This window comes from Hyla sarda, unplaced genomic scaffold (genome assembly GCF_029499605.1).
Source record: "Hyla sarda isolate aHylSar1 unplaced genomic scaffold, aHylSar1.hap1 scaffold_259, whole genome shotgun sequence".
NCBI classification, from domain to species: domain Eukaryota; kingdom Metazoa; phylum Chordata; class Amphibia; order Anura; family Hylidae; genus Hyla; species Hyla sarda.
This window is the reverse complement of record NW_026609279.1, coordinates 140,374-159,156: the sequence shown is the minus strand read 5'-3', so window position 1 is coordinate 159,156 and position 18,783 is coordinate 140,374. Positions and strand designations below refer to the sequence as shown.

The 18,783-nt window shown below is 48.6% G+C and overlaps 1 protein-coding gene across 5 annotated transcripts in view; it reads left to right on the top strand.

The window, feature by feature from the left end:
* TBCD (tubulin folding cofactor D) overlaps nucleotides 1-18,783 on the top strand; it is a 324,749-nt gene that overhangs the window by 179,848 nt on the left and 126,118 nt on the right. For all 5 annotated transcript variants that reach the window (XM_056553201.1, XM_056553204.1, XM_056553202.1 and 2 more), the window contains exon 8: nucleotides 628-760. In XM_056553201.1, the coding sequence (XP_056409176.1) occupies nucleotides 628-760 (133 nt within the window). The remainder of the gene's footprint in view (nucleotides 1-627; nucleotides 761-18,783) is intronic.

The window sequence follows — 18,783 nt, the reverse complement described above, 5'->3', positions numbered from 1 at the left end:
AATACTGATCTGTTCTATGTATAGGACATAGAACAGATCAGTGTTTTCGGTCATCTTCTGCTCTGGTCTGCTCGATCACAGACCAGAGCAGGAGACGCCGGGAGCCGCACGGAGGAAGGAGAGGGGACCTCCGTGCGGCGTTATGAATGATCGGATCCCCGCAGCAGCGCTGCGGGCGATCCGATCGTTCATTTAAATCGCGCACTGCCGCAGATGCCGGGATCTGTATTGCGATCAGCAGCCGGGATCAGCCGCGCATGACACGGGCATCGCTCCGATGCACGTGGTTATGCACAGGACGTAAATGTACGTCCTGGTGCGTTAAGTACCACCTCACAAGGACGTACATTTACGTCCTGCGTCCTTAAGGGGTTAAGGACCCTGATGAACCCATCTTTATCAGTTTCAGATCACATATCCCTCTCTATAGTAGTGGTCTCCAAACTGTGGACCTTCAGATGTTGCAAAACTACAACTCCCAGCATGCCCGGAAAGCCGTTGGCTTTCCGGGCATGCTGGGAGTTGTAGTTTTGCAAATATTGGAGGGCCTAGGCTCTATGCCCATGCAGTGTCCTACATGCAGCCGCACATCCCTCCTCTTATCCTTCTGCCGTAACATTTCTGCAGGTTCATCACCCGGCCGGATGTCAAACAGAAGCGGATGGCAGATTTCTTAGACTGGGCTCTTTCTACATTATCCAAGGCGTCTTATCTGACCATCGAAGGGACGATCGCCATGGACGGGATCCTGAAGGCCTTAGTAAGTCCACTTAACCCCCCCCAAACTAGTGCTCTGGTGGTCATGGCGTCATCCGTGTATACAGCTCACATTGAAGAAACGCATTTCAGGCTCTTCTAAGTAGCAAACCATCCTATAGTCTCAGAGTATATTCACACCTGCAGATTTTCTGAAAATTTTCAGAAAATCTGCAGCAGCAAAATATGCACTTATGAACAAACCCCCCCTAGGCTGCCCTTACACTACGCTCAGACCCGGAGTCAGTAGTCAGCACAGTATGAAGGAAAGTGGCGCCACCTATGCAGGCTTCCATTTTAAATTCATGCCATGTGTACACCAGTGCGCGCAGTGTTAGGGGTTGACCACTTGGACCCGAGCATATCCCAAAAAAAAGTCGAAAAATACTGCAGCAGCACCAAATCTTCAAATGCAAGTAAGCTGCAGAAGGTTTTATTTCTCCAATAAAAAAAATAAAAATAGATAAAAAGTATTGCCCGCACCATACTGCATGTGCCAAGTACAGTCAATGCAGGATGGTTACATAATTTCGAGAGCACTTATGCAGTTTGGTGTTGTTGAAACATTACCTTTTTTTTTTTTCTGGAGAGAAATGTTACAAGGTTTCGTCCGCACCATACTGCACATGTCAAGTATTGTCAGGGCAGTATGGTGCTCCTACAATTTAGTAACCGTACTGGCTTGGCTGACTGTACTTGACATATGCAGTATGGTGCTGCCGAAACCTTTTTTTTTTTTCTTTTTTTTTCTTTTTTTAAATGAAGCTTTTTTTGCAGCATTTTAAGATTCGGTGATGCTGCCGAGTTTTTTCTACGTCTAGGGTACGTTCACACGATCGGATCCCCTGCGCGTATAACGCTGCGGATCCGCCGCTGAAGGACCGCTGTATGCTGCGTTTACAGGTGCCCGCTCAGAGCGGTAATACGCCGCTACAAGCAGACACACTGTAGCACACATCTCGCCCGCTCCCCCTGCTTTATGAGCTAGGCCGAGAGCTGTCGCCATGTGCGAGTATACTGCGCATGCGCGAGGCAAATCGCACATGGCAGTGTGTCTGCTCATAGCGGCGTATTGCCTCTCCGAGCAGGCACGTGTAACGGCAGCATACAGAGGTCCTTCAGCGGCGGATCCGCAGCATAATACGCGCTGGGGATCCACTCGTCTGAACGCACCCTTAGGGTACCTTCACACGGGCGGATTTATTTGTGGGTTTCCCACTGTGTATTTGAAAGAGGGCGGGCTCTTCTCGGCTGTCCGCAGCAGATTTTCCGCGGCAGAATTTCCGCTGCGAAAAATCCACCGCAGACCCTACTGTCTTCAATGGGGCTTGCGGCGGATTTTCCAGGAAAATCTGCTGCTGACTTCCGAGAAGAGCCCGCCCCCTTTCAAATACGCAGCGGGAAACCCGCAAATAAATCCGCCCGTGTGTACCTACCCTTAGGGTCAGTTCACACATGCATATTTTCTGCTCAGATCTTTCTGCCCATTGAAGTAAATTGGCAGCAAAACCTGCAGCAAAAAATACGCACGTGTCAGCTGACCCTTGGTGTACGTAATGCGGTGCTGATTTTCTACAGCAGGTTTTCTGAATGTAAGTCAGTGATAAAATCTACAACAAAATACGTACCTGCGAACGTCTGCTTAGGGCCTATTCACACTAAGGGATTTACTCCTGAAGATTCCATGTACGTGCCAACTCATTATATTGGTGCTGTGACCCCGCCAGTCACGCACCGCACGAAATCCTGCCAAAAAAATAGGTTATATATTAAATATTTATTAAAAGTGCCCCCTCCTAATGTGACCCTGTAGAACAGTGGTCTCCAACCTGCGGACCTCCAGGTGTTGCAAAACTACAACTCCCAGCATGCCTGGACAGCCGTTGGCTGTCCGGGCATGCTGGGGGTTGTAGTTTTGCAACAGCTGGAGGTCTACAGGTTGGAGACCACTGCTGTAGAACGTCACTGCTCCACTATGAGAGTGTTTACTACCTGTGTGAGCAGAACTGTGATGTATACACTAGGGGGCAGTGCTGTTACACCTGTGCACAAACAGACCAGTGTCATGTGACATTCCTCCTGTAGATGGCGCCTTCTCTCTGCTTTTGCTTTCTACTTATGTGGCCGATTATCAGACGATAAAAGAAAATGTTTGTCTTGAAGTTTTGTGACTTTGAAGCGTGAACCGAATTCACTTAAGTGTAGAGTAAAATGTCTTTAATCCAACATCAATGATATTTAAAGTGTTACTGTCACTTTAAAAAAAGACTTTTGACATGTCCCAGAGACCATAGCAGAGCGCTTCTCCCCCCACTCCCTGTCGGGAACATCTCGGTCCTGTAGATGTGCATTATGGGAATGTCAGGATCACATGGTTTAGATCCTATAGGATAGTATTAGGACTCCTGAGTGTATAGGTATCAGGTGGGTGACGCTGATCTCCTCCTATAGGATAGTATTAGGACTCCTGAGTGTATAGGTGTCAGGTGGGTGACGCTGATCTCCCTCCTATAGGATAGTATTAGGACCCCTGAGTGTATAGGGATCAGGTGGGTGACGCTGATCTCCCTCCTATAGGATAGTATTAGGACCCCTGAGTGTATAGGGATCAGGTGGGTGACGCTGATCTCCCTCCTATAGGATAGTATTAGGACCCCTGAGTGTATAGGTGTCAGGTGGGTGACGCTGATCTCCTTCCTATAGGATAGTATTAGGACTCCTGAGTGTATAGGTGTCAGGTGGGTGATGCTGATCTCCTTCCTATAGGATAGTATTAGGACCCCTGAGTGTATAGGTATCAGGTAGGTGACGCTGATCTCCTCCTATAGGATAGTATTAGGACTCCTGAGTGTATAGGTATCAGGTGGGTGACGCTGATCTCCTCCTATAGGATAGTATTAGGACTCCTGAGTGTATAGGTGTCAGGTGGGTGATGCTGATCTCCTTCCTATAGGATAGTATTAGGACCCCTGAGTGTATAGGTATCAGGTGGGTGACGCTGATCTCCTTCCTATAGGATAGTATTAGGACCCCTGAGTGTATAGGTATCAGGTGGGTGACGCTGATCTCCTCCTATAGGATAGTATTAGGACTCCTGAGTGTATAGGTATCAGGTGGGTGACGCTGATCTCCTTCCTATAGGATAGTATTAGGACCCCTGAGTGTATAGCTATCAGGTGGGTGACGCTGATCTCCTTCCTATAGGATAGTATTAGGACCCCTGAGTGTATAGCTATCAGGTGGGTGACGCTGATCTCCTTCCTATAGGATAGTATTAGGACTCCTGAGTGTATAGGTATCAGGTGGGTGATGCTGATCTCCTTCCTATAGGATAGTATTAGGACTCCTGAGTCTATAGGTATCAGGTGGGTGACGCTGATCTCCTCCTATAGGATAGTATTAGGACCCCTGAGTGTATAGGTATCAGGTGGGTGACGCTGATCTCCTCCTATAGGATAGTATTAGGACTCCTGAGTGTATAGGTATCAGGTGGGTGACGCTGATCTCCTTCCTATAGGATAGTATTAGGACCCCTGAGTGTATAGGTATCAGGTGGGTGATGCTGATCTCCTTCCTATAGGATAGTATTAGGACTCCTGAGTGTATAGGTATCAGGTGGGTGACGCTGATCTCCTTCTATAGGATAGTATTAGGACCCCTGAGTGTATAGGTATCAGGTGGGTGACGCTGATCTCCTCCTATAGGATAGTATTAGGACTCCTGAGTGTATAGGTATCAGGTGGGTGACGCTGATCTCCTCCTATAGGATAGTATTAGGACCCCTGAGTGTATAGGTATCAGGTGGGTGACGCTGATCTCCTTCCTATAGGATAGTATTAGGACCCCTGAGTGTATAGGTATCAGGTGGGTGACGCTGATCTCCTCCTATAGGATAGTATTAGGACTCCTGAGTGTATAGGTATCAGGTGGGTGATGCTGATCTCCTTCCTATAGGATAGTATTAGGACCCCTGAGTGTATAGGTATCAGGTGGGTGACGCTGATCTCCTCCTATAGGATAGTATTAGGACTCCTGAGTGTATAGGTATCAGGTGGGTGATGCTGATCTCCTTCCTATAGGATAGTATTAGGACTCCTGAGTGTATAGGTATCAGGTGGGTGACGCTGATCTCCTTCCTATAGGATAGTATTAGGACTCCTGAGTGTATAGGTATCAGGTGGGTGACGCTGATCTCCTCCTATAGGATAGTATTAGGACTCCTGAGTGTATAGGTGTCAGGTGGGTGACGCTGATCTCCTTCCTATAGGATAGTATTAGGACCCCTGAGTGTATAGGTATCAGGTGGGTGACGCTGATCTCCTCCTATAGGATAGTATTAGGACTCCTGAGTGTATAGGTATCAGGTGGGTGACGCTGATCTCCTCCTATAGGATAGTATTAGGACTCCTGAGTGTATAGGTATCAGGTGGGTGACGCTGATCTCCTTCCTATAGGATAGTATTAGGACTCCTGAGTGTATAGGTATCAGGTGGGTGACGCTGATCTCCTTCCTATAGGATAGTATTAGGACTCCTGAGTCTATAGGTATCAGGTGGGTGACGCTGATCTCCTTCCTATAGGATAGTATTAGGACCCCTGAGTGTATAGGTATCAGGTGGGTGACGCTGATCTCCTTCCTATAGGATAGTATTAGGACTCCTGAGTGTATAGGTGTCAGGTGGGTGACGCTGATCTCCTCCTATAGGATAGTATTAGGACCCCTGAGTGTATAGGTATCAGGTGGGTGACGCTGATCTCCTTCCTATAGGATAGTATTAGGACCCCTGAGTGTATAGGTATCAGGTGGGTGACGCTGATCTCCTCCTATAGGATAGTATTAGGACCCCTGAGTGTATAGGTATCAGGTGGGTGACGCTGATCTCCTTCCTATAGGATAGTATTAGGACCCCTGAGTGTATAGGTATCAGGTGGGTGACGCTGATCTCCTTCCTATAGGATAGTATTAGGACTCCTGAGTGTATAGGTATCAGGTGGGTGACGCTGATCTCCCTCCTATAGGATAGTATTAGGACCCCTGAGTGTATAGCTATCAGGTGGGTGACGCTGATCTCCTCCTATAGGATAGTATTAGGACTCCTGAGTGTATAGGTATCAGGTGGGTGACGCTGATCTCCTTCCTATAGGATAGTATTAGGACCCCTGAGTGTATAGGTATCAGGTGGGTGACGCTGATCTCCTTCCTATAGGATAGTATTAGGACTCCTGAGTGTATAGGGATCAGGTGGGTGACGCTGATCTCCTTCCTATAGGATAGTATTAGGACCCCTGAGTGTATAGGTATCAGGTGAGTGACGCTGATCTCCTTCCTATAGGATAGTATTAGGACTCCTGAGTGTATAGGTATCAGGTGGGTGACGCTGATCTCCTCCTATAGGATAGTATTAGGACTCCTGAGTGTATAGGTATCAGGTGGGTGACGCTGATCTCCTCCTATAGGATAATATTAGGACCCCTGAGTTTATAGGTATCAGGTGGGTGACGCTGATCTCCTTCCTATAGGACAGTATTAGGACTCCTGAGTGTATAGGTATCAGGTGGGTGATGCTGATCTCCTTCCTATAGAACAGTATTAGGACTCCTGAGTGTATATGTATCAGGTGGGTGACGCTGATCTCCTTCCTATAGGATAGTATTAGGACCCCTGAGTGTATAGGTGTCAGGTGGGTGACGCTGATCTCCTTCCTATAGGATAGTATTAGGACTGCTGAGTGTATAGGTATGAGGTGGGTGACGCTGATCTCCTTCCTATAGGATAGTATTAGGACTCCTGAGTGTATAGGTATCAGGTGGGTGACGCTGATCTCCTTCCTATAGGATAGTATTAAGATTCCTGAGTGTATAGGTATCAGGTGGGTGACGCTGATCTCCTTCCTATAGGAAAGTATTAGGACTCCTGAGTGTATAGGGATCAGGTGGGTGACGCTGATCTCCTTCATATAGGATAGTATTAGGACTCCTGAGTGTATAGGTATCAGGTGGGTGACGCTGATCTCCTTCCTATAGGATAGTATTAGGACTCCTGAGTGTATAGGTATCAGGTGGGTGACGCTGATCTCCTCCTATAGGATAGTATTAGGACCCCTGAGTGTATAGGTATCAGGTGGGTGACGCTGATCTCCTTCCTATAGGATAGTATTAGGACTCCTGAGTGTATAGGTATCAGGTGGGTGACGCTGATCTCCTTCCTATAGGATAGTATTAGGACTCCTGAGTCTATAGGTATCAGGTGGGTGACGCTGATCTCCCTCCTATAGGATAGTATTAGGACTCCTGAGTGTATAGGTATCAGGTGGGTGACGCTGATCTCCTTCCTATAGGATAGTATTAGGACTCCTGAGTGTATAGGGATCAGGTGGGTGACGCTGATCTCCTCCTATAGGATAGCATTAGGACCCCTGAGTGTATAGGGATCAGGTGGGTGACGCTGATCTCCTCCTATAGGATAGCATTAGGACTCCTGAGTGTATAGGTATCAGGTGGGTGACGCTGATCTCCTCCTATAGGATAGTATTAGGACTCCTGAGTGTATAGGGATCAGGTGGGTGACGCTGATCTCCTCCTATAGGATAGTATTAGGACCCCTGAGTGTATAGGGATCAGGTGGGTGACGCTGATCTCCTTCCTATAGGATAGTATTAGGACTCCTGAGTGTATAGGTATCAGGTGGGTGACGCTGATCTCCTATAGGACAGTATTAGGACTCCTGAGTGTATAGGTATCAGGTGGGTGACGCTGATCTCCTTCCTATAGGATAGTATTAGGACTCCTGAGTGTATAGGTATCAGGTGGGTGACGCTGATCTCCTTCCTATAGGATAGTATTAGGACTCCTGAGTGTATAGGTATCAGGTGGGTGACGCTGATCTCCTTCCTATAGGATAGTATTAGGACCCCTGAGTGTATAGGTATCAGGTGGGTGACGCTGATCTCCTCCTATAGGATAGTATTAGGACTCCTGAGTGTATAGGTATCAGGTGGGTGACGCTGATCTCCTTCCTATAGGATAGTATTAGGACCCCTGAGTGTATAGGTATCAGGTGGGTGACGCTGATCTCCTTCCTATAGGATAGTATTAGGACCCCTGAGTGTATAGGTATCAGGTGAGTGACGCTGATCTCCTCCTATAGGATAGTATTAGGACCCCTGAGTGTATAGGTATCAGGTGGGTGACGCTGATCTCCTCCTATAGGATAGTATTAGGACTCCTGAGTGTATAGGTATCAGGTGGGTGACGCTGATCTCCTCCTATAGGATAGTATTAGGACCCCTGAGTGTATAGGTATCAGGTGGGTGACGCTGATCTCCTTCCTATAGGATAGTATTAGGACCCCTGAGTGTATAGGTATCAGGTGGGTGACGCTGATCTCCTTCCTATAGGATAGTATTAGGACCCCTGAGTGTATAGGTATCAGGTGGGTGACGCTGATCTCCTCCTATAGGATAGTATTAGGACCCCTGAGTGTATAGGTATCAGATGGGTGACGCTGATCTCCTCCTATAGGATAGTATTAGGACCCCTGAGTGTATAGGTATCAGGTGGGTGACGCTGATCTCCTTCCTATAGGATAGTATTAGGACTCCTGAGTGTATAGGTATTAGGTGGGTGACGCTGATCTCCTTCCTATAGGATAGTATTAGGACTCCTGAGTGTATAGGTATCAGGTGGGTGACGCTGATCTCCTTCCTATAGGATAGTATTAGGACTCCTGAGTGTATAGGTATCAGGTGGGTGACGCTGATCTCCTTCCTAAAGGATAGTATTAGGACTCCTGAGTGTATAGGTATCAGGTGAGTGACGCTGATCTCCTTCCTATAGGATAGTATTAGGACTCCTGAGTGTATAGGTATCAGGTGAGTGACGCTGATCTCCTCCTATAGGATAGTATTAGGACTCCTGAGTGTATAGGTATCAGGTGAGTGACGCTGATCTCCTTCCTATAGGATAGTATTAGGACTCCTGAGTGTATAGGTATCAGGTGGGTGACGCTGATCTCCTTCCTATAGGATAGTATTAGGACTCCTGAGTGTATAGGTATCAGGTGGGTGACGCTGATCTCCTTCCTATAGGATAGTATTAGGACTCCTGAGTGTATAGGTATCAGGTGGGTGACGCTGATCTCCTTCCTATAGGATAGTATTAGGACCCCTGAGTGTATAGGTATCAGGTGGGTGACGCTGATCTCCTTCCTATAGGATAGTATTAGGACTCCTGAGTGTATAGGTATCAGGTGGGTGACGCTGATCTCCTTCTATAGGATAGTATTAGGACTCCTGAGTGTATAGGTATCAGGTGGGTGACGCTGATCTCCTTCTATAGGATAGTATTAGGACCCCTGAGTGTATAGGGATCAGGTGGGTGACGCTGATCTCCTCCTATAGGATAGTATTAGGACCCCTGAGTGTATAGGTATCAGATGGGTGACGCTGATCTCCTCCTATAGGATAGTATTAGGACCCCTGAGTGTATAGGGATCAGGTGGGTGACGCTGATCTCCCTCCTATAGGATAGTATTAGGACCCCTGAGTGTATAGGTGTCAGGTGGGTGACGCTGATCTCCTCCTATAGGATAGTATTAGGACCCCTGAGTGTATAGGTATCAGGTGGGTGACGCTGATCTCCTTCCTATAGGATAGTATTAGGACTCCTGAGTGTATAGGTATCAGGTGGGTGACGCTGATCTCCTTCCTATAGGATAGTATTAGGACCCCTGAGTGTATAGGTATCAGGTGAGTGACGCTGATCTCCTTCCTATAGGATAGTATTAGGACTCCTGAGTGTATAGGTATCAGGTGGGTGACGCTGATCTCCTTCCTATAGGATAGTATTAGGACCCCTGAGTGTATAGGTATCAGGTGGGTGACGCTGATCTCCTCCTATAGGATAGTATTAGGACCCCTGAGTGTATAGGTATCAGGTGGGTGACGCTGATCTCCTTCCTATAGGATAGTATTAGGACCCCTGAGTGTATAGGTATCAGGTGAGTGACGCTGATCTCCTTCCTATAGGATAGTATTAGGACTCCTGAGTGTATAGGTATCAGGTGGGTGACGCTGATCTCCTCCTATAGGATAGTATTAGGACTCCTGAGTGTATAGGTATCAGGTGGGTGACGCTGATCTCCTTCCTATAGGATAGTATTAGGACTCCTGAGTGTATAGGTATCAGGTGAGTGACGCTGATCTCCTTCCTATAGGATAGTATTAGGACTCCTGAGTGTATAGGTATCAGGTGGGTGACGCTGATCTCCCTCCTATAGGATAGTATTAGGACTCCTGAGTGTATAGGTATCAGGTGGGTGACGCTGATCTCCTCCTATAGGATAGTATTAGGACTCCTTAGTGTATAGGTATCAGGTGGGTGACGCTGATCTCCTTCCTATAGGATAGTATTAGGACCCCTGAGTGTATAGGTATCAGGTGAGTGACGCTGATCTCCTTCCTATAGGATAGTATTAGGACTCCTGAGTGTATAGGTATCAGGTGGGTGACGCTGATCTCCTTCCTATAGGATAGTATTAGGACCCCTGAGTGTATAGGTATCAGGTGAGTGACGCTGATCTCCTCCTATAGGACAGTATTAGGACCCCTGAGTGTATAGGTATCAGGTGGGTGACGCTGATCTCCTCCTATAGGATAGTATTAGGACCCCTGAGTGTATAGGTATCAGGTGGGTGACGCTGATCTCCTTCCTATAGGATAGTATTAGGACCCCTGAGTGTATAGGTATCAGGTGGGTGACGCTGATCTCCTTCCTATAGGATAGTATTAGGACCCCTGAGTGTATAGGTATCAGGTGGGTGACGCTGATCTCCTTCCTATAGGATAGTATTAGGACTCCTGAGTGTATAGGTATCAGGTGGGTGACGCTGATCTCCTTCCTATAGGATAGTATTAGGACTCCTGAGTGTATAGGTATCAGGTGGGTGATGCTGATCTCCTCCTATAGGATAGTATTAGGACTCCTGAGTGTATAGGTATCAGGTGGGTGACGCTGATCTCCTCCTATAGGATAGTATTAGGACTCCTGAGTGTATAGGTATCAGGTGGGTGACGCTGATCTCCTCCTATAGGATAGTATTAGGACCCCTGAGTGTATAGGTATCAGGTAGGTGACGCTGATCTCCTCCTATAGGATAGTATTAGGACTCCTGAGTGTATAGGTATCAGGTGGGTGACGCTGATCTCCTCCTATAGGATAGTATTAGGACCCCTGAGTGTATAGGTATCAGGTGGGTGACGCTGATCTCCTCCTATAGGATAGTATTAGGACCCCTGAGTGTACAGGTATCAGGTGGGTGACGCTGATCTCCTTCCTATAGGATAGTATTAGGACCCCTGAGTGTATAGGTATCAGGTGGGTGACGCTGATCTCCTTCTATAGGATAGTATTAGGACTCCTGAGTGTATAGGTATCAGGTGGGTGACGCTGATCTCCTTCCTATAGGATAGTATTAGGACTCCTGAGTGTATAGGTATCAGGTGGGTGACGCTGATCTCCTCCTATAGGATAGTATTAGGACTCCTGAGTGTATAGGTATCAGGTGGGTGACGCTGATCTCCTCCTATAGGATAGTATTAGGACCCCTGAGTGTATAGGTATCAGGTAGGTGACGCTGATCTCCTCCTATAGGATAGTATTAGGACTCCTGAGTGTATAGGTATCAGGTGGGTGACGCTGATCTCCTCCTATAGGATAGTATTAGGACCCCTGAGTGTATAGGTATCAGGTGGGTGACGCTGATCTCCTCCTATAGGATAGTATTAGGACCCCTGAGTGTACAGGTATCAGGTGGGTGACGCTGATCTCCTTCCTATAGGATAGTATTAGGACCCCTGAGTGTATAGGTATCAGGTGGGTGACGCTGATCTCCTTCTATAGGATAGTATTAGGACTCCTGAGTGTATAGGTATCAGGTGGGTGACGCTGATCTCCTTCCTATAGGATAGTATTAGGACTCCTGAGTGTATAGGTATCAGGTGGGTGACGCTGATCTCCTTCCTATAGGATAGTATTAGGACTCCTGAGTGTATAGGTATCAGGTGGGTGACGCTGATCTCCTATAGGACAGTATTAGGACTCCTGAGTGTATAGGTATCAGGTGAGTGACGCTGATCTCCTTCCTATAGGACAGTATTAGGACTCCTGAGTGTATAGGGATCAGGTGGGTGACGCTGATCTCCTCCTATAGGATAGTATTAGGACCCCTGAGTGTATAGGTATCAGGTGGGTGACGCTGATCTCCTTCCTATAGGATAGTATTAGGACTCCTGAGTGTATAGGTATCAGGTGGGTGACGCTGATCTCCTCCTATAGGATAGTATTAGGACTCCTGAGTGTATAGGTATCAGGTGGGTGACGCTGATCTCCTCCTATAGGATAGTATTAGGACCCCTGAGTGTATAGGTATCAGGTGGGTGACGCTGATCTCCTCCTATAGGATAGTATTAGGACCCCTGAGTGTATAGGTATCAGGTGGGTGACGCTGATCTCCTCCTATAGGATAGTATTAGGACTCCTGAGTGTATAATTGTCAGGTGGGTGACGCTGATCTCCTTCCTATAGGATAGTATAAGGACCCCTGAGTGTATAGGTGTCAGGTGGGTGACGCTGATCTCCTCCTATAGGATAGTATTAGGACTCCTGAGTGTATAGGTATCAGGTGGGTGACTCTGATCTCCTTCCTATAGGATAGTATTAGGACTCCTGAGTGTATAGGTATGAGGTGGGTGACGCTGATCTCCTCCTATAGGATAGTATTAGGACTCCTGAGTGTATAGGTATCAGGTGGGTGACGCTGATCTCCTTCCTATAGGATAGTATTAGGACCCCTGAGTGTATAGGTGTCAGGTGGGTGACGCTGATCTCCTCCTATAGGATAGTATTAGGACTCCTGAGTGTATAGGTATCAGGTGGGTGACTCTGATCTCCTTCCTATAGGATAGTATTAGGACTCCTGAGTGTATAGGTATGAGGTGGGTGACGCTGATCTCCTTCCTATAGGATAGTATTAGGACTCCTGAGTGTATAGGTATCAGGTGGGTGACGCTGATCTCCTTCCTATAGGATAGTATTAGGACTCCTGAGTGTATAGGTGTCAGGTGGGTGACGCTGATCTCCCTGCACCTTGCAGCGCCCGGCCGCTCCCGTTCTGCTCCATAATCTGATAATCTTTTTTTAGGGTTTGGCCGCAGCCGCGATCACCTGTTCATCATCTGAAGCGATACTCTGCTTAAGTAACACTGAAACCGGGCCTGTGCCTCGCAGCCATGTCTTTACACCTCTTACATGAATACACACGGATCTGTATACACACACTTACACACTTCACTTCCTTTAACCCCGCAGTGATGGAAAGATGCCGGATTACCGGGTATTACCCCGTAATGGTGGATAATAGGGAAACAAAAACATGGAAGCCCTATAATCCGGCATCTGGTAATCCAGAAAGTCAGACGCTCATTGAGCAGTTTTTCTAATCCTGAATTAAAGTAAAAACTCAATTCCAAAGACAGCGCCACACTTGTCCTCAGGCTGTGCATGGTATTTCAATTCTGTAATGGAACAGCGCTGCAGTACCACCCACAACCTGTGTGGCGCTGTTTGTGGAAAAATCTTCATCATTTCTCTTTCTATATAAAATCGCTGTTCATAGGACTTTCTGCAACTTTATAATGTTTTCTGTGTTTCATGTCCGGACACGTGTTCTGCTGGTAATACTGCTGTTTGGGAGGGGGGCAGGGAGATGATCAGCTGCCCCCTGATTGTAGAACATTGGCCACCTTCTCATTGGAGGACGTTGACCGCCTTCTCATTGGAGGACATTGGCCGCCTTCTCATTGGGGACATTGGCTGCCTTCTCATTTTGGGACATTGGCTGCCTTCTCATCGGAGGACATTGGCCGCCTTCTCATTGGGGGACATTGGCCGCCTTTTCATTGGGGGACATTGGCCGCCTTCTCATTGGAGGACATTGGCCACCTTCTCGTTGGAGGACATTGGCCGCCTTCTCGTTGGAGGACATTGGCCGCCTTCTCATTGGGGGACATTGGCCGCCTTCTCATTGGGGGACATTGGCCGCCTTCTCATTGGGGGACATTGGCCGCCTTCTCATTGGGGGACATTGGCCGCCTTCTCATTGGAGGACATTGGCCGCCTTCTCATTAGAGGACTTGACCGCCTTCTCATTGGGGACATTGGCCGCCTTCTCATTGGAGGACATTGACCGCCTTCTCGTTAAAGGACTTGACCGTCTTCTCATTGGAGGACATTGGCCGCCTTCTCATTGGAGGACATTGGCCGCCTTCTCATTGGGGGACATTGGCCGCCTTCTCATTGGGGGACATTGGCCGCCTTCTCATTGGGGGGACATTGGCCGCCTTCTCATTGGAGGACATTGGCCGCCTTCTCATTAGAGGACTTGACCGCCTTCTCATTGGGGACATTGGCTGCCTTCTCATTGGAGGACATTGACCGCCTTCTCGTTAAAGGACTTGACCGTCTTCTCATTGGAGGACATTGGCCGCCTTCTCATTGGAGGACATTGGCCGCCTTCTCATTGGAGGACATTGGCCGCCTTCTCATTGGAGGACATTGGCCGCCTTCTCATTGGGGGGACATTGGCCGCCTTCTCATTGGAGGACATTGGCCGCCTTCTCATTGGAGGACATTGGCCGCCTTCTCATTGGGGGACATTGGCCGCCTTCTCATTGGGGGACATTGGCCGCCTTCTCGTTGGGGGACATTGGCCGCCTTCTCGTTGGGGGACATTGGCCGCCTTCTCGTTGGGGGACATTGGCCGCCTTCTCGTTGGGGGACATTGGCCGCCTTCTCGTTGGGGGACACTGGCCGCCTTCTCGTTGGGGGACATTGGCCGCCTTCTCGTTGGGGGACATTGGCCGCCTTCTCGTTGGGGGACATTGGCCGCCTTCTCGTTGGGGGACACTGGCCGCATTCTCGTTGGGGGACATTGGCCGCCTTCTCGTTGGGGGACATTGGCCGCCTTCTCGTTGGGGGACATTGGCCGCCTTCTCGTTGGGGGACACTGGCCGCCTTCTCGTTGGGGGACATTGGCCGCCTTCTCGTTGGGGGACATTGGCCGCCTTCTCGTTGGGGGACATTGGCCGCCTTCTCGTTGGGGGACATTGGCCGCCTTCTCGTTGGGGGACATTGACCGCCTTCTCGTTAAAGGACTTGACCGTCTTCTCATTGGAGGACATTGGCCGCCTTCTCATTGGAGGACATTGGCCGCCTTCTCATTGGAGGACATTGGCCGCCTTCTCATTGGAGGACATTGGCCGCCTTCTCATTGGGGGGACATTGGCCGCCTTCTCATTGGAGGACATTGGCCGCCTTCTCATTGGAGGACATTGGCCGCCTTCTCATTGGGGGACATTGGCCGCCTTCTCATTGGGGGACATTGGCCGCCTTCTCATTGGGGGACATTGGCCGCCTTCTCGTTGGGGGACATTGGCCGCCTTCTCGTTGGAGGTTATTGGCCGCCTTCTCGTTGGAGGTTATTGGCCACCTTCTCGTTGGGGGACATTGGCCGCCTTCTCGTTGGGGGACATTGGCCGCCTTCTCGTTGGGGGACACTGGCCGCCTTCTCGTTGGGGGACATTGGCCGCCTTCTCGTTGGGGGACATTGGCCGCCTTCTCGTTGGGGGACATTGGCCGCCTTCTCGTTGGGGGACATTGGCCGCCTTCTCGTTGGGGGACATTGGCCGCCTTCTCGTTGGGGGACATTGGCCGCCTTCTCGTTGGGGGACATTGGCCGCCTTTTCGTTGGGGGACATTGGTCGCCTTTTCGTTGGGGGACATTGGTCGCCTTCTCGTTGGGGGACATTGGCCGCCTTCTCGTTGGGGGACATTGGCCGCCTTCTCCTTGGGGGACATTGGTCGCCTTTTCGTTGGGGGACATTGGTCGCCTTTTCGTTGGGGGACATTGGTCGCCTTTTCGTTGGGGGACATTGGTCGCCTTCTCATTGGGGACATTGGCCGCCTTCTCGTTGGGAGACATTGGCCGCCTTCTCGTTGGGAGACATTGGCCGCCTTCTCGTTGGGGGACATTGGCCGCCTTCTCGTTGGGGGACATTGGCCGCCTTCTCGTTGGGGGACATTGGCCTCCTTCTCCTTGGGGGACATTGGCCGCCTTCTCCTTGGGGGACATTGGTCATGTTGGATCTTTTACTTCTCCAGTACCATTAACTTGAAATTCCAGTTTGCAGGAGAGAAGTGTCCAGACCGGTTCCTCTCCGCTCCTCCCTCCTAAATCCCACTTTTAAGACGCGCTCAGTAACTTTCCTCAGGACGGGGCCCTCCCTTACTCCTAATTGAGTGATTACTTAGCCCATGATCACAGGGTTAATGCTGCTATCTCTCTCCTACTGATCCCTTTGAGGGGTATTAATTGGTGGTAATGAGGCGAAACCTGTAAGACCCCTCCCCGCCGGCGTCTGCGGCAGGTGCAGGGACAAGGAGCTTCACCCATCATCCTCAACCCCTGGTGACCATATTTTATGATTAGGCCAGTGAGAACCCAGCCCTGTGTCCTATCGCCCAGCTTTACCAGACTCCTGAATGGCCAAACTGTCCCGTGTGAACCCAGCCCTATGTGTTATCACCCGTCTTTACCAGACTCCTGAATGGCCAAACTTTTCAGTGAGAACCCAGCCCTGTGTCCTATCGCCCAGCTTTACCAGACTCCTGAATGGCCAAACTGTCCAGTGAGAACCCAGCCCTGTGTCCTATCACCCAGCTTTACCAGACTCCTGAATGGCCAAACTGTCCAGTGAGAACCCAGCCCTGTGTCCTATCACCCAGCTTTACCAGACTCCTGAATGGCCAAGCTGCCTGTAGTAAAGTTAATATGCGATTGGCTCTGATTTGTTTAGTTTTGAAGCCATAGTCTGTTTTACCATTCAGGGCCGACCACTAAGACAGTTTCCCCCAACTTGCCGCTCTGCAGCTGTTGCAAAACTACAACTCTCAGCATGCCCTGACAGCCCCTGGCTGTCAGGGCATGCTGGGAGTTGTAGTCTTGCAGCAGCCGGAGAACTGTGCTTTAAGGAGTCTACAAGTCTCTGTCCCATTCCTCTGCACTCGTCTCGCTTACTATTTCCTCATTGTGGATAATCCGGTCTGCCTCCTGCGTAGCAGCCACGACACACTGAGCTCTGCTGTTCCTGTCAGGACTTGTGCGGATCGCTACACCGCGACACTCACCGCACTCATACACCTGTTATACACCTGTCAGCGCCCGCCGCAGGTGCACGCTCCTCCTGTGGGGGCCGCATGCCTTCACTGTAAGGCCGGGTGCACCGATTGTGACAGAGTTATGTCGGAAACCACATTATGTATACTGAGCATGTCCTATAATGGGGAATCCTCGTCACAGTTCACACATTGCTTTTTGATGCTGACGATTAGTGTGTGTGTGTGTGTGTAAAAAATAAAATAAAAAATAATTATATATATATATAAAATCAATGTTTTTTTTTTTTTTATATTTATTTTATTTATTTAAATATATATTTTTATATATGTGTGTATATACTGGTATGTGTTTTTTATATTCTATTTATTTAAATATATATATATATATATATATGTATATCTATGTGTGTGTATATATATATATATATATATATATATATATATATATATAAATAATTTTTCTTTAATTATTATAATAATATAACAAAAAATTTAAAAAATATAAATTTTTAATATAACAGATAAAAAAATAAAATATATATATATTAATCTATCTAACTACAACTCCCAGCATGCCCGACAGCCTTCGGCTTTCCTGGCATGCTGGGAGTTGTAGTTTTGCAACAGCTGGAGACACCCTGATTGGGAAATGCTGACATAGGGGCAGTCACTCAGCTTTTCCTAGGACCCCCCGTTACTCTCGTCTATGGTCCTGACTGTGTCAGTCTTCACTGCAGTCCTGGCATTATATTCCTATATATTTCTGGGCAGTCACTCAGCTTTTCCTAGGACCCCCCCCGTTACTCTCGTCTATGGTCCTGACTGTGTCCGTCTTCACTGCAGTCCTGGGATTATATTCCTATATATTTCTGGGCAGTCACTCAGCTTTTCCTAGGACCCCCGTTACTCTTGTCTATGGTCCTGACTGTGTCAGTCTTCACTGCAGTCCTGGGATTATATTCCTATATATTTCTGGGCAGTCACTCAGCTTTTCCTAGGACCCCCCGTTACTCTTGTCTATGGTCCTGACTGTGTCAGTCTTCACTGCAGTCCTGGCATTATATTCCTATATATTTCTGGGCAGTCACTCAGCTTTTCCTAGGACCCCCCATTACTCTTGTCTATGGTCCTGACTGTGTCAGTCTTCACTGCAGTCCTGGGATTATATTCCTATATATTTCTGGGCAGTCACTCAGCTTTTCCTAGGACCCCCCTTTACTCTCGTCTATGGTCCTGACTGTGTCAGTCTTCACTGCAGTCCTGGGATTATATACCTATATATTTCTGGGCAGTCGGTGCAGTCAGGTGTCGGCAGAGCAGGTGCAGGCGGATAATCCCGGCGTCAGGAGCGGACTTCTCGTGGTCTTAGGGTACACCTTTAACACCCTGTCATTATGGCTTTTGCTATGTTAGGGCTCTAGGCGCTCGTCACGCCCGCCGCTTGCGTGACACAGATGCCATCATCTTCAGGTAGCCTCCAGCACTGGAACTGGAAAAACAATTCACTTTAATGAGGGCTATGAATAATGGTGACATGACTGGCCTACATACCTGCTGAGGAGACGCTTAATGGGCCCCTGCCTCGTGTGTGGTGCCCCCTATCATCTGCAGGTGGTAATACATCTTCAGTACGGTGCCTGCTGTTGGCGCGTGTCCCCTTTAAGACAGTCTCTCACTGTATTGGTGATTTGTGGAGGCCCCATTGTCAGGAGATGAGGCCCAGGTACATATACAGCCAAAGACTGTCAAGGCATGCTGGGAGTTGTAGTTTTGTAACAAGTCTTTGGCTGACTG